Raw genomic sequence first — 14457 nt, forward strand, 5'->3', positions numbered from 1 at the left:
TGATGTTGGGAGAGGATGAGGGGGTAGGGCGATCTGTTGCTGAGGCCACTGCTCGAGGCACCAGCCTTTTCTGTATTAAAGGCCCATTCTGTTGTAATTAAGAAAATAAAAGCACAACAACTGTGGGCTCCTGAGGGGGAGAAGCTGCCCCTTCCCCAGGTTGTGCAACACTCCATGTTCCACCCCTATACCCAGGATGAGCTAGTGGACATGAGTATTTGGTTTTGACAGAAGGAATAGGAACCTTTGACTACATGGCTTTTGCATCTCCGGGATATGGGGGTGGAAAACATTGTTGTTATATTCTGAAATGGGTAGACTGTCTTCCCTGATGACTCACTCTTTCCTCCAGTAGCAGTTGCAAAGTGCCCATCATACCTCAGGGAATTAGGCACTTCTGGATTGGCTGACAGCTGTCATCAGGGCATTTTGGCCTAATCAAGGTGATTTACCATATTTACCCACTAGCTGGAAAATGTATGCAGGGCTCCAGCAGGTGTTACAGGAGCTGGGCATAAAAAATATCATCTGTAACATGGACCCCCAGGGCCCCAATGAAGAGTTGTTTACCCTAGGAATGAGAAATCTGGTGCTCTATACAGCTCCCCTATCTCTCTTTGGGCACCTTGTGACTAATCTTTCCCCCCACATAGGGCAACCCACAACTGAGGCTACTTGTACTTCAGCAGATTTGGGGGAGGTTGAAACAAGAAGAGCGTGAAAGGAAGCACAGGCTGTGACTGAAAGGAGAGGTGCAAAGGGTCCTATGAAGGTCTCGAGGACCCTGATGTGGGTTGATTTGATAAAGGCTGGGGTAGTAAAAGAAAAATTTGATGGGCAGCCCAAGAGAATCTTGTTAGAACTGTGGCACCAGTTAAAGCAAGAGCAGTTCCAGCTGCTGAGGTGCGGAACATGTAAGCTGGAGGCAAAGCCCCATGTCCGGCCTGGGTTCCTGCAAGACTTCCTGGAGGACAGTGCTCAGGGTCCACCTGGGCCCTCCCTACAGGAGTACAACTGGGTGTCATGGTTTGACTGAGAGGGGGGGTCAATGTCCCCACCTTGGGGGACATGTTTGGGAATCAGAGGCCACATGTAGAATTAGCAATTCATTGGTCCCCCTGTGAATGTACAATGTAAACACAGGAGCTGAATGTTCTCTGATTTATGGCAACCCTGAGCATTTTTCTGGGACCCCTGCTGTGATAGATGTCTATGGGGGTAAGGCAATTAGAGTGAAGAAAGCCCAAATCACATTAGGGATAAGGGGTTTACCCCCAAAGGAGTATACTGTGTACATTTCTCCCATCCCTGAACATATTTTGGGGGTCATTATCCTGTAGGACATGTGGTTACAGACCACTACAGGTGAGTTCAGACTGAGGGTATGTTTGGTAAAGGCAGTTTTTAGGGGACATGCTCAGCACCCACCTGTAGCTCTGCCTGTACCTTGGCAAGTGACAAATACTAAGCAGTATAAATTGCCTGGGGGGCACAAGGAAATAGGAGAAACTCTACAGATTTGGAGATGGGCATCATGAAGTCCACTCACAGTCCTTTTAATTCCCCAGTGTGGCCAGTGAAAAAGTTGGATGGCTCTTGGCATATGACTGTAGATTACAGGGAATCGAATAAAGTCACACCCCCTTTGCATGCTGCTGTCCTCTCTATAGCACACCTTGAGTCATGAAGTAGGGATGTATCATTATGTCATGGACACTACGACTGCTCTCCTCTATTGACATGGTACAGGAAAGTCAGGAGCAATTTGCCTTCACATGGGAAGGCTGGCAGTGGACATTCACTGTCCTTCCACAGGGATACCTCCACAGTCCCATCATTTGTCATGGACTTGTAGCCTAGGATTTGGCCACATGGAAGAAACCACAAAAGGTATGGCTGTATCAGTACATTGATGATATCATGCTCAAGTCTGATTCTCTTGCATATTTAGAAGGGACAGTTCCTAGACTGCTGCAACATTTACAGGAGAAAGGATGGGTTGTGAACAGCATCAAGGTTCAGGGACCTGGTTTTTTCAGTAGTTCTTAGGGTTATCCCAGAAGCAGCCAAAGACATGGTCCAGGCTTTCCCTACCCCTACCACTGTGGCAATATTACAAGAATTTTGGGGTCTTTTGGGCTACTAGACAGTGTTTATCCCAGACTTGGCACAAATTCTGAAGCCCTTATACTGGCTGGTACAAAAGGGCATCAGGTGGGACTGGGATAAAACATGTGCAGCTGCTTTTTGAGCAGCTTGATTGCTGCTAAGTGAGCAGTAAAGGCCGTACAGGCTTTAAGTCTAGTGAACTCATCAAGGCCTTGTGAGCTAGATGTCCATGTAACCAAATATAGCTAACGATGGAGCCTTTAGCAGTGGCTTGAACAGATGCACCAACCTATTGGATTCTGGTCACAACTATGGAAAGGAACAGAGGTCTACTACACCTTGATAGAGAAGCAACTGGCTGCCATGCATTATGCTTTGCTGGCTACAGAGCCCATCCCTGGAACAGTTCCAACTGCCATAATAACCACCTATCCCATCACTGAGTGGATGCAACACTGGACCCAAAAACCACAGAGTGTCATGGCACAGATGCCTACACTGGTCAAATGGGGTGGATATTTACAGCAGCATAGTGCTTGCTCCAACAGCCCCTTAAGTAGAGAAATCCAGCACTTACTGGGACCAGTGACATATACCAGTGAAAAGCAGAAAGAACTTGCTTTTGAGCTATTGGTAGCTAAGAGTCCTTATCAGGAGGGAAATTCCTCTATACCTGAAGATTGTTGGTATACAGATGGCTCCAGTTGTGGGCAGCCCCCTAAGTGGAGGCCTGTAGTTTCCCATCCTAAGACTGAGACAATATGGCCGGAGGATGGAGAGGGGAAGAGCAGCCAACTGAGTTGTGGGCTGTATGGCTCATGATCACCCAGGAGCCCTCCCCTATAGTTGTGTATACTGACAGCTGGGCTGTCTATTGGGGCTTGACCCTGTGGCTACTGACATGATACCATGCCAACTGGAACAGTTGGTCACCAGCCTCTTTGGGGGGAAGAATTGTGGCAAGACCTATGGGCCTCTGGTCAGACTAAAATTGTTACCGTATATCATGTGACTGGCCATTTGCCTTTGGCATCCCCAGGGAACGACGAAACAGACACATTGGCCCAGGTCCGCTGGCTAGAAGGAAAGCCTGCCTCTGATGTGGCCCAATGATTACACCAGTGTTTGTTGCACAGGTGGAAAAAGACAATGTGGGTTGTAACCTGTCGGTGGGGCTTGCTGTTGACCTTTGACGAAGTCAGTAGAGCCTGGAAGGAGAGCCTTGTGTGCTCTAAGAGGGACTTCCACTGAGTCCCACAGCAAGATGGGACAATAGTAAAGAGCCCAATACCCCTTATCAGGTGGCAGATAGATTATATTGGGCCTCTGCCCTTGTCAAAAGGGTACCAATATGCCATAACTTGTGTGGACACAGCTACTGGACTGCTGGTTGCTTTTCCTGCATGTCATGCAGATCAGTAAGCCTACCAAAAGGGGCCTGGAGCATCTCTTTGCATCCTATGGCCAGCCACACATGATTGAGAGTGATCAAGGCATCCACTTTGCGTTACAAGAATGGGTGCAGCAATCAGGAATAAAGTGGAAGTTTCATGTACCATATACCCCTACCAGGGCAGGTATGATAGAGAGGTACACGGTTTGTTGAAATCTGGCCTGAAGTCGGACACCAATAGTCTACGGGGCTGGTCAGTTCGCTTATGGACAGTGCTACAGCATTTGAATGTGAATCCCTGGAAAGGAGACTTGAGCCCTGTGGATATGCTTACACACCTTGCTGCCTCTCCTATACAACTGTATGTGGAAACCAAAGAGGAGTTATTGAAGTCAGGATATGGCCAGCACAGCAACATCCTGCTGCCAGCCCCTACTGCATTAAACCCTGGAGACTCTGTTGAGTGGACATGGCCTGGTACATTCTGACACATGGACCAGCAATGGCTGGCCCTTCTGTCACCTTGGGCCAGAAGCTGGCCTTCTGTGTATTCCTGGAGTAACAGCAGAGTGGGCACCAAAGATCATAGTAGTGTACCCAAAACATCTGGGAGGTAAGAACATAAGGGAAGTTTTGTTTTATTTTTATGGCCAGTGTGTGTACCTCTCGTAGCCCTATATATTGACCCATCTATAAAACCCACAGGGAGTGGGTGAAAGTCTGGTATATTAGACCAGGACAAGAACCCGTTCCTGCCACTGTCCCATCACAGGACCACTCTCTTGCATGCATCCCCCCTGATGGACAAGATTTGCCTATGCTGGTGTCATTAGAACATGTATCTTATTGCCCCTAAAGTTATTTTCTTCTACAGTCCCTATGCCTGTCCCACGATTGCAGCTGCCTTGTCATGATTGCTCGGAACGACCTTCCTATTCAGCTACTGGTGCCTGTGGAATGGGCGAGCTACAGACTTAATCTGCATAGGACTTTGAATTTAGCTGAATCCTCTGGCTTGAGGATTATCATGATTTTATTGCTGTTGTTATTGTATGTCGTTAGTCTGGTTACAATGTTCCACTTTTCTCACATAGGGGCCATAAGGAAGATGGACAGTGAGTAGATTGTGAGGTGAAATTTCTGGAGGGTGGGATCTGGGTAAAATTGCAACATTTCCAGAATCTCTCACCTGACCTTAGTGCATCTCCATATCAGTAGGTGTTTCCAAGGGATGGAGAGAAGTAGTCCATCTCCATATCAGTAAGTATTACAGGGGCAAGGAAGGGTATCTGGACCTGAGAGGTTGGGTGAGGTCAGACTAGGGTCAACTTCCTTGGAAATTGAAGGCTGAGGAGGCTCTCTGCTAGGGATACCCTGCTGATTGATATTCTTGCTACGTATTTTTATGTAGTTTTTTGTTTGTTTTGTTTTGTTGTTTGACTTATTTTGAATTGCCCGTGTCTATTAATATGTTCCCAGCAATTACTACAACTTTTTTTTTCTTTTTGATCTTGCTTTACAAAATGGACTTAGTAAAAAAATAAGCTTTCATAGTTCATTAAAATATTTCATAAACAGACTACTTTAAAAGGAGGTTTTAAATAAATATCTTCTTCCAATAAACTTTCTTTGTCCAAGAAAAATCAACCAGAAATGAAGACATCAGAGCTCTAATCTTATAACATAGAAATATAATTGAATTTACATAGCTCTAAAGGACCATACATAAATATTATATGTTATATATTTGTTTCTGTGATTCTTGGTTCCTAGCTAGATAACACTTAATTTTGCATTTGTGATTTCTGCTTCCAAATCTAAAATTGTAAAATTTTCCTAAAATTGTGTGTAGGTCAATAGCTGACTATATTTTTAATTAGTAATGTAAGTTGAATGCATATCACTAAAGGCATCAAACAATTAGCAAGCCTAATACTAAATAATTCAACTCTCTGGCTGCTATGTACACACTGTATAACACATTTATTATCACAACTTTGACAGTTTATTTGAATGTGAACTGTGTCACAATGCCATGTCAAGAGATCCCTGGAAGTGTTTGTGCTTTTTTCAGTTACTGCTGCCTCTCAACATCTTGACATTCTTTAGCAGGCATGTGAAATAAAACAGTTCTCAAAACAGTTCACATATGTGACTGAAAAATTCACTTAGTAGTGTCAGTCACCATAACAAAATATTTCCTTAATAGTTACTAAATATTTACAGCAAAGAAGAGAGAAATTAATAGAAAAATTTAGTGAGGTTTTGGGATGTTGATTTGGAATAGTATTATAAAAATCCTTTTGGTATGGACAAAGTATGTAAACAAAAACAGGTTGGCCAGTTTGATATTGGCCACCTGGACTCATATCATTGCGCTTTTGAAATACAAATAATTAATGTATGTCTCCCTTGACTGCTGATTCAAAAAATTTAATTTGGCTATTTCCATATTTATTAATTTTATTATTTGAGAATGTTAAATGGTATTTTAAAAAATTTATATAGTATTGCTCATCAAAAAAAATTCCTGACTTATGCTTCCATTTAATTTTTCTAGGGTATGTGAAGCTATAAGACACTAGGTAGATTTTTAGCATAAATATCCTATATAATATAGGACTATAGTGCTTAAATAGTTCTGTGATCTGCTAGAAATAAAATTTTATTTTATATCTAGGACTAATCCATAATATATAGGCTGAATAGCCAATTAAATGGAAATTTCTTGCTAAAATGAATTTGTTAAAATATAACGGAAGTTGAACCCATCATTAACATTCCAGGGCTGACAATGACCCCAATTTCAGTTGGTGGAAGCAACATTCTTTCAGTAGAAATAACTTTTGGTGAGAATATTTCCTCTTTCTAAAGGGTTAATTAAAGCATGATAGTAACAAGTTTGACTATGCTGTCATCTTGAAGTTAGATGTAGGTAATCTATCAGATTTCTGTTTTAGCTAATTGGAAAAGATGAGAGATATGGAATTAAGATTCACATTTTACTGGGAACTGAGAGACAAATTAAAATGTTAGATATAATTAAATCATAGACTTTGAAAGGACTTGAGAGGTCATCTATCTAGTTAAATAGAATAGCTTTCAACTGAAAAGGAACAAACTTAAATCATCCTCCTGTGATTAGTATCTGAACCCTTATAAGACAACCACAATTAGTTCAGCAAATCAAAGCAGTGTTTAACAGTCTTCATTGTTCATGAAATTATCCCAATATCTGAATACCTCAAGCTGTGGATAAACACTTTTACTAAGTCATCAGTTTATATTAAGAAAGATATATTTGAAACCTTTCCACGAGGAATTGAAAAGCTGTCAAATCAAGGCTGCTGTGTTCTAATAAGAAGAAAGTCACTATTTGACTTTTTTTTTTCATTCTTGGGTTTCCTCTCAAGCATTTTCATTCTTTTTATGATTCTACATAAATATTTACAAGTCCATATTTCACTTATTTTCTTTAAGCCCAAATTAGACTAGAACCTTTCAAAATATGTTTAGATGGAGCTAAGTACAATAGGAGAATTATTTCCAATGTTCCTACCACTGCATATTTTGTGTGTGCTTGTGTGTGTGTGTACGTGTGTGTGCGTGGGTTACTTCTGCAAACCTACCCTATCTATATATTTTTTCTGTTGTCATTAATACCCAAATTTGTTCTCTTCACCTTGTTAATTTACCATTTTCCCTTGAGCCTTTGTTCCATTAAAATGATTTCACATCTATTAAGCACTAAAACAATTTATTGGGGGAGCTGAACTCACCCTTGGTGTGAAGGTGGCATCATTGATGGAATGCATATGACCATAAAGTGACTGCTCACATTTACCCTGGGAAGACAAAGCAGAAATAAAATCAAATAAATTCCATTCAATAGGTGAAAATAAATTAAAGAACGATTAATTTTTTGGTTTTAAGTAACACTTTAGTCCAATAATAAAATTAATAGATTCACATGAATGAAAATGGCAGCTTTTTTATAGCGGCCTTTCAGAATCAGACAGAGTTCTCTGGCAAGTGTGTCACAAATCCTGGTATCCACGCTGAAATTCTAGTGTTCTCACTTTTATGCCATTGAGCTGGAGGTGAACTCTCACTAAATGACTCCATTTTGCAACTAGCATAGTTTTCAAGCCTTGGGGCCCACTAGTGATGCCCTTACAGAAGGCTCTTGTTACCAGCACATCATTCCCCCCCTGCTGGAGGTGTAGGGTTCTTTTTTCTTTTTGGTTTTTAATTACAAGTTCATGTTTTAATTCCTGAATTTTAACAGTGTGGCATTAAAATTATTACATGAATAAAAATGTTATAAAACATGTATGGTAGTTTTTTGTTTTTGTTTTAAACACAAAATAAGCATTTGTTTTATGAAAACCATACTTGACACTTACCAATTCAGGTCATCTTTTCCAAACAATAGCGAGAATTAAATTTAAGTACAAAAATTACCAAGCTTCAGTTCAAATGATTCCAGGAAAAGTGGGCCCCATAACACATTACAAAGGGGATTTAAATGTGGGTCTTTCATTTTGACACCTGTGTTCACAGGGCATTCTTAACTGTATTAGGGAAATAACCTGAATTCTGTGGAAGGACCAGAGAAAGTTATATCTAGAATACTGATTATTAATTTTTGTTATGGGCTAAAACCCAGAATCAATTCAATAATATACTCAGTCAACAAACATTTTTGGGCAATTAATATATGTCAGACACAATTCTAGGTCCTTAGGATAGGTCAGTGAATAAAACGAAGCACCTTACCTTCATTGACCTTACATTCTAGGGTATGGGAAAGAATAGATATTTTTAAAAAGGTATACAGTGTATTAGGAGATAACAAGTATTTGGAAAAGAAGAAAAGTCAGGTGGGGTAAGGTACATCAGAAGGGGGTAAGGGCAAATTAAATGATCATATAGAGGGATGTGCTTTGACCACACTCAAAAAGTAAAATACGAACAGAGACTGAAGGCAATATGAGAGTCAGCCAAGCAGTCATCTGGAGAAAAAAGTATTCCAGTCAAGGAGCAAAAGCTAGAGCAAATATTGCAAGCTGGGAGTCCGCCCGGTGTGGCTCTGGTATACAAGGAAGCCAGTGTGGCTGGAGAGAAGTCAGTCAGAAAGAAGTCGACAAATGGCTCATTCAAAAGGCTTTGTCTACTTTCATTCACTACCTCACATTTACTTAGTCTTAAACCATTCAAGGCTGGAAGAGAGGTTACAGAGAAGACTACAAAATGAGATATTAAAGATAGAGGATCATCATATATCTTCATTGTTATAGAACATTCATGGAGTATTTGGGGAACTAAGCAATGTTATTAAAGCCTTAAACTAAGCTCTATTTAGTTCTTTGTGCTCAGCAAGCTAAATTTCAAATATCTATTTAGAGAATTAATGAATGCTATTCATCTCTTTTCATAGAATGCAAAATTTTCCCACAAGAATATAAATTTCATAAATGTATGTGAAAATACCTTGGCACTCTCTCAAAATTCCACTCTGCCCATGTTATTCTGGTTCGGTGTCCTGATAACATTACAACTTTAAACCGATTATGCTGAAAACTTCAAATCATCTAAATTCCCAAAGTAGGAAATGAATTACTTACAAAGCCAAAAAGGTGAAGTATAATTAGCTCTCATATATTACTTAGGAAATCTGATGGTTAATTTTCTTTGAGAACTAATATAATGTATAGTTATATAGTATTTATAGGGGGTATTAATATTTAAAAACATTTAAATTCACAAATTTGCCTTAAATAAATGTTTTTTGCATTAATAAAAGTTTTACATTTGGTCCACTTCTAAACTGAGAACCTCTAAACTACTTGATTAATTGGTAAGGAAAATGGAGTTTTCCGATTCAAATCCTGAATGCCAAGTTTTAATTCATAGTAGAATCTCTATGGCACTCTTGAAAAGCCCTGGAAATATAGGGTTATAATGGAAATGCTGACGGACCACATTTGTGATGCTGTAACAAAACCTGACTCAAAGATAAATGTTTCATGAATTAAGAAAAGTTATAAAAGCTTTTCTATCCAGCTTTGTTCCCAAGATAAAAGTGAATCTACTCCTTTTGTGCTTTAGGGAATATGTGGGTTACTAATATTCTAGTCTGCAAACAACCTTAATCAAAAGCAATACCCAAACTGGGATGTTACAATTTGGAATACTCTTTTGATGAATTCTTGTCAAAATTGCTTTCTTTCAAAGAGGTGGAAAAAAATGAAAAAGAGGGAAGATTCTTACCAAAATAAATCATGTGACCTAACATGGCATTGCTCCAGTATCTGAGTCTATCAGAGAAGCTGTATGCAATAATGATTTCTTTTATTGGACCTGGTGTTAGAAACATCTGGAACTTAATTCTTGGATCTGCTACCTAATACCTGTATGACCTTAAACAAATTGTTTCACTTCACTGTGCTTTAGTTGCCTTATTTAATTCTTAAAATAGACCTATAGGTTAAACACCATTACTAGTGTCCAGTGAAACAGTGATATTTCACACACAGGTTTGTTTTGCAAATTAACCTGAGATGATGTACTTGAAGTGTTGGTAAAATGCCTAGCACAAAGTAAGAACCTAACAAACATTAGCTCTTGATACATAAATCATGGATGATATCACTCATCATTAACTAAAATTACTTAATGAATTTGTTTCCTTGTCTATTGTTAGTTTTTTCCTACAGAATTAAGCCCCACAAGAGAAACTTGTTTGAAACTTGTCTTATCCACCATTTTATCATCTCCAAGGCCCAAGACAGCTCTGGAAGGATTTGATAAATAGCTACTGAGTAAAAAAAGTAAACAGTTAAATGGAGATCACAACTGAAATTGAAAAAAAAAAACCTACCCTCACTAGATATTAGTTATTTTTTGGATAGAGAGCTTGGTCATCCTCCCATATTTATTTTCATCTTGATCAGTCATGACATGGAATGTGCACTTTCTTATTCCCTCAACTCCTTTGCTGTAACTTGCTTCTCACTTAATAGCATATTTACCCATTTAATTTGCCATTGTCTCCAAACAACTACCTAGAGATAATCGATGACTCCAGGTGAAGAAGGCAGCTTTACATTCATTGAGTGTGTACTATATACTTAAATCATTATGTTTTACTTTTATTATTACATTTAATCCTCACAACAGTTCAATGAGATGGGTACTATTGCAGTTCCCATTCTAGAGGTGAGAAAACAGAAGCACCATTCCGTTATGGCAGAGACAGAGTGCTGAGCCAAGACAGGAACTCTGCTTTGTCTGAATACAAAGCAGATCTAACCCTTTATGAGCAAGATATTGAACTGAGAAGATGGGGACAAATTTTCAGTGCCCTTTGAGAAATTTTTCCAATATTCTTTCTTGTAGATGTGCACCTCTTGCCCACCTTGTGGTTGTGCGTGGCCATGTAATGAGTTCTGGCCCAAGAGTTATGAGTGGAAATGACATGTAATATCCCTTCATGATCTCTCCAACCCTACCTTTCTAGCATTTAATTAGAGGTACAATACCCTCCAGTGATATATTTTCCCTCCAGCAGAAACCAGCAGCATTCAAAGTGGCCGCTTGGTCATGGTGGTCCTGGGTGAGTACAATGAGCAGAGCCCTCCCTTCCAACCTACATAGGACACAGACATGAGCAAGATACAAATACTGCTGTGATTTGGGGGCTGTGTGTCACCATAACACAACCTAATCCGACTGACATAAACCCTATGTAAGATTATTAACCTTGTTTTCTCAAATATTAAAAGTTTTCCTACTATCCATAGTGTCATGTGAAAAGCTGAAAAAATACTAAAATAATAGGTATCACAAACCTAATACGTAAGACAAAAGTTTACAAAACTCTTAAAAATTAGTCCTAATAAAAATCATAAAACACAAAATCACAAATATTCATAAAATAAGTGCCACCTCTAAAAATATCTGTAAAATCATTAAAGAAATAATGTTCACATACTTTCTTCTTCCTTTCTCATTTATAATGGCTTATTTATTTAACCAATGAATTCAATATTCTTCTGAAAATATAAAGTGAGCCTTCCCAAGTCAGTGTTTTTTTTTTAAAAAGGCTATCTTTCAAAAATTTCTTTTTGATGTATTAAAGTTTCTTTAGTGACATATAACATATAGCTTATAGTAAAATGCACAAATCTTATGGGCTTAGCTCAATGAATTTTTATGTATGTATATATCTGTGTAACTGCTATTCAGTTTAAGATACAGAACATTTCCATCACTCTAGAAAGTGCCTTCATACCCCTCTTGGTAAAAATATCTCCACAAATTTTTATTGGCAAAAAGAAATACAGAAATACGGTTGAAAAATCAAATATTAGAGGGCACATTCCAATAAAAAGCTAGTTTCTTACCTCAGCTCATCCTTAGATGTAAGCACTATAAATAGTATCTTTGGTGCATTTCATGAAATAATCTGTGCATGTATATCTTTACTGTGTTATGTTATCTACTTCAGTTTTTGCATAAATGAAATCATACTCTATATGCATTTTATTATGAGAGGTAGTATACTGTGGTGGTGAAGAATGTGATCCTTGGAGTAAAATTGCAGAGTATAGAACTCAGCTCTTTGGAAAGTTATTGGTAATAGCTCTCAGTTGTATAGCCACTATGCTAAGTATTTTATGTATAGCAACTCTTAATATCTACCATATGAAATTGGTAATATTTTAAATTCCCATTTACAGTTGGAAGAATTTGCATAAAGTGATTATTATGGTGCCTACACAGTAAGAGATTACTATTTCTAGATTAGTTTATAGTTCTCTATTCTTTATTATTCTTACCAATTTTCACTGGCCACTGAAAATAAAAAAAATCACCATTCTCCCAGGAAAAGACTCAGTGTCCTAGAGCCATGGTAACACACACCAGAACTAGTTTTAAACCTGTCCAATCAATTAGTAATAGTTCTATACCCCTGTTTTACAAGTAAACAACCAGAACTTGTTTTAAACCTGTGTAACTAACAATTAACCAATGACAGCTAACTCCAGTGAACACTTTTAGAAAAGCCAAATAGCATCAGACTCCTGATTGGAATCTCTGCCAACTGGCCAGAGACTCACGACAGTGAACATGTTCCTGAGGCTGATATTAACACCCCTCCGCCTCTATAACACACAAAAAATGAGCCTCAGTGACCAACACCAACTACTCTTCTAAGACTGACCTAATGCACTCCTGCCTTTGTAACCAATACAACCTAAGGCAAACTCCTCACAAAAACTGGAGCCTGGTGTAACACTATTTGAACTCAAATTTGGGCTTTGCTGCTTACTGTGTCGTTGGAACAGTCTCAGCCTGTTTTCTCATCCATAAAATAGGAATAACAGGGTATCTGCACAATACAATGGTTTCATGGAAAGAACTCAAGTCAATTCATGTAAAGTGCTTAGATGGCTGCCTGGGACTTAGCAAGTGCTCAATAAATGGTAATTATTACAGAATAACAATATGTGAATTGCAGATGCTTTGATGGCAGGGATGATGTCTATTATCTTCATTACTTAACGCAGAAATGAGCTGGCTCATGAGAGGCATTTAATAAATATTTTTGAATTAGCACTCATACACATACACACACACACACCATTCCTAGGAAAGTTATTAAGTAAGTTTGGTGAAGTTGCCCTTCAACAATGTTCCTTTCTTCACCACACTGACCTCTGCGTTTTCAAGGCAATTCAGGCAAAAGGGTTAACCTGTCAGGATTTTTTATTTTATAAAAGGATCCTCATGGAGAGGAACTCTAGGAAACGCAACTCTAATAATTGTCACATCCTTTTGACAGCTGCACAGAGCAAAATTTTGTGCACTGTTTTTCTCCTGTCCATAGCACCCTAGCCACCCCATTTAGCCCTGCTGACCCATCACATAGCAGTACAGAGGCACTGTCTCCTCATGGCATTATTCTTGTGTACAGTTCTAGAAAATAACTGTTTATAGTAAAATAGTTTTAAAAGATTTAAGAAAAGTTCTCTAAATAAAATTTATTGAGGTAAAGAGAATTACATCATTCAATTATATTCTATGCATTTTTATTTCAAATTTTGTAACCAAGGAAAAGTACTATTAAGGAAAACAAAGCAAACCGTGTTCAAGGGTGAGCAGAATTAAAGTTTACACCAGCTGTGAGAAAAACATTCTCCGGTGAGAAAAACGACTCATTACCAGCTAGATGTAGGTTGTTTCTTGATAGCTATTATCTTAGTTATCAAGTTTAAAGTTGTTGTTAAAGAATTTTATGAAGATCCTGTTTTTAACTGAACACGGTAAAACATATAATATAATGAGTAATTTATATAACACTCACATTTTCAGCAATTTTTTAAATTACTTTGTGAAACCAAAGAAATTTAACCTTACAGGTTTATAAATTGTTAAGGAAAAATAGAGTCCATTATTGTTACTTAAATAATCCCATTGGCATATAAATTGGAAACAGAATCATCATTAAAAGGCTACTGGTTTTGTTTTTTCATATAAATAACTAACCATGTCTGTGAAAGAATGATTGCAGCTTTTAAAATGTTTGCTGAATCCATGTGTAATTAAGATGAGTTAAATATGCAAATCAAGTCTAATTAGCTTCATTTATTAATGTTAGTTTGCCTTGCCTCTACAAAATTTCTGCTGTGTAGTTTTTTTTAGCATATAGTTTTTTTGATTTCTTTGTTTTAGTTGGAATCACTGAGGAAACAAGCTCTCTTTTTTCCCCAGGAGGAAAAGCTTTCACACAGGGTTTGGGGTGCCACTTAGAAAGGAAGGTTTTAAAAAATGTTCCCTGTAGCATGAAAATTGAGTGAATTGTTTATATATATATCACTTTCTTTTAGACTATGTTTAATCAATTCCATTTCATCAAAGTAGCAAACACTCTGGAAATTTCTTTGATG

General features: G+C 38.2%; 1 protein-coding gene and 1 long non-coding RNA gene across 4 annotated transcripts in view; one reads left to right on the forward strand and one right to left on the reverse strand.

Moving 5' to 3' along the window:
* SPAG16 (sperm associated antigen 16) overlaps positions 1–14457 on the reverse strand; it is a 981678-nt gene that overhangs the window by 284360 nt on the left and 682861 nt on the right. For all 3 annotated transcript variants that reach the window (XM_073218142.1, XM_073218143.1, XM_073218144.1), the window contains exon 14: positions 7282–7347. In XM_073218142.1, coding sequence (XP_073074243.1) covers positions 7282–7347 — 66 coding nt within the window. The remainder of the gene's footprint in view (positions 1–7281; positions 7348–14457) is intronic.
* The window catches only part of LOC108397066 (uncharacterized), a 513643-nt gene that overhangs the window by 71580 nt on the left and 427606 nt on the right, over positions 1–14457 (forward strand). The gene's annotated exons all lie outside the window — the stretch shown is intronic.

Source organism: Manis javanica, chromosome 12 (assembly GCF_040802235.1).
Source record: "Manis javanica isolate MJ-LG chromosome 12, MJ_LKY, whole genome shotgun sequence".
Taxonomy (NCBI): Eukaryota; Metazoa; Chordata; class Mammalia; order Pholidota; family Manidae; genus Manis; species Manis javanica.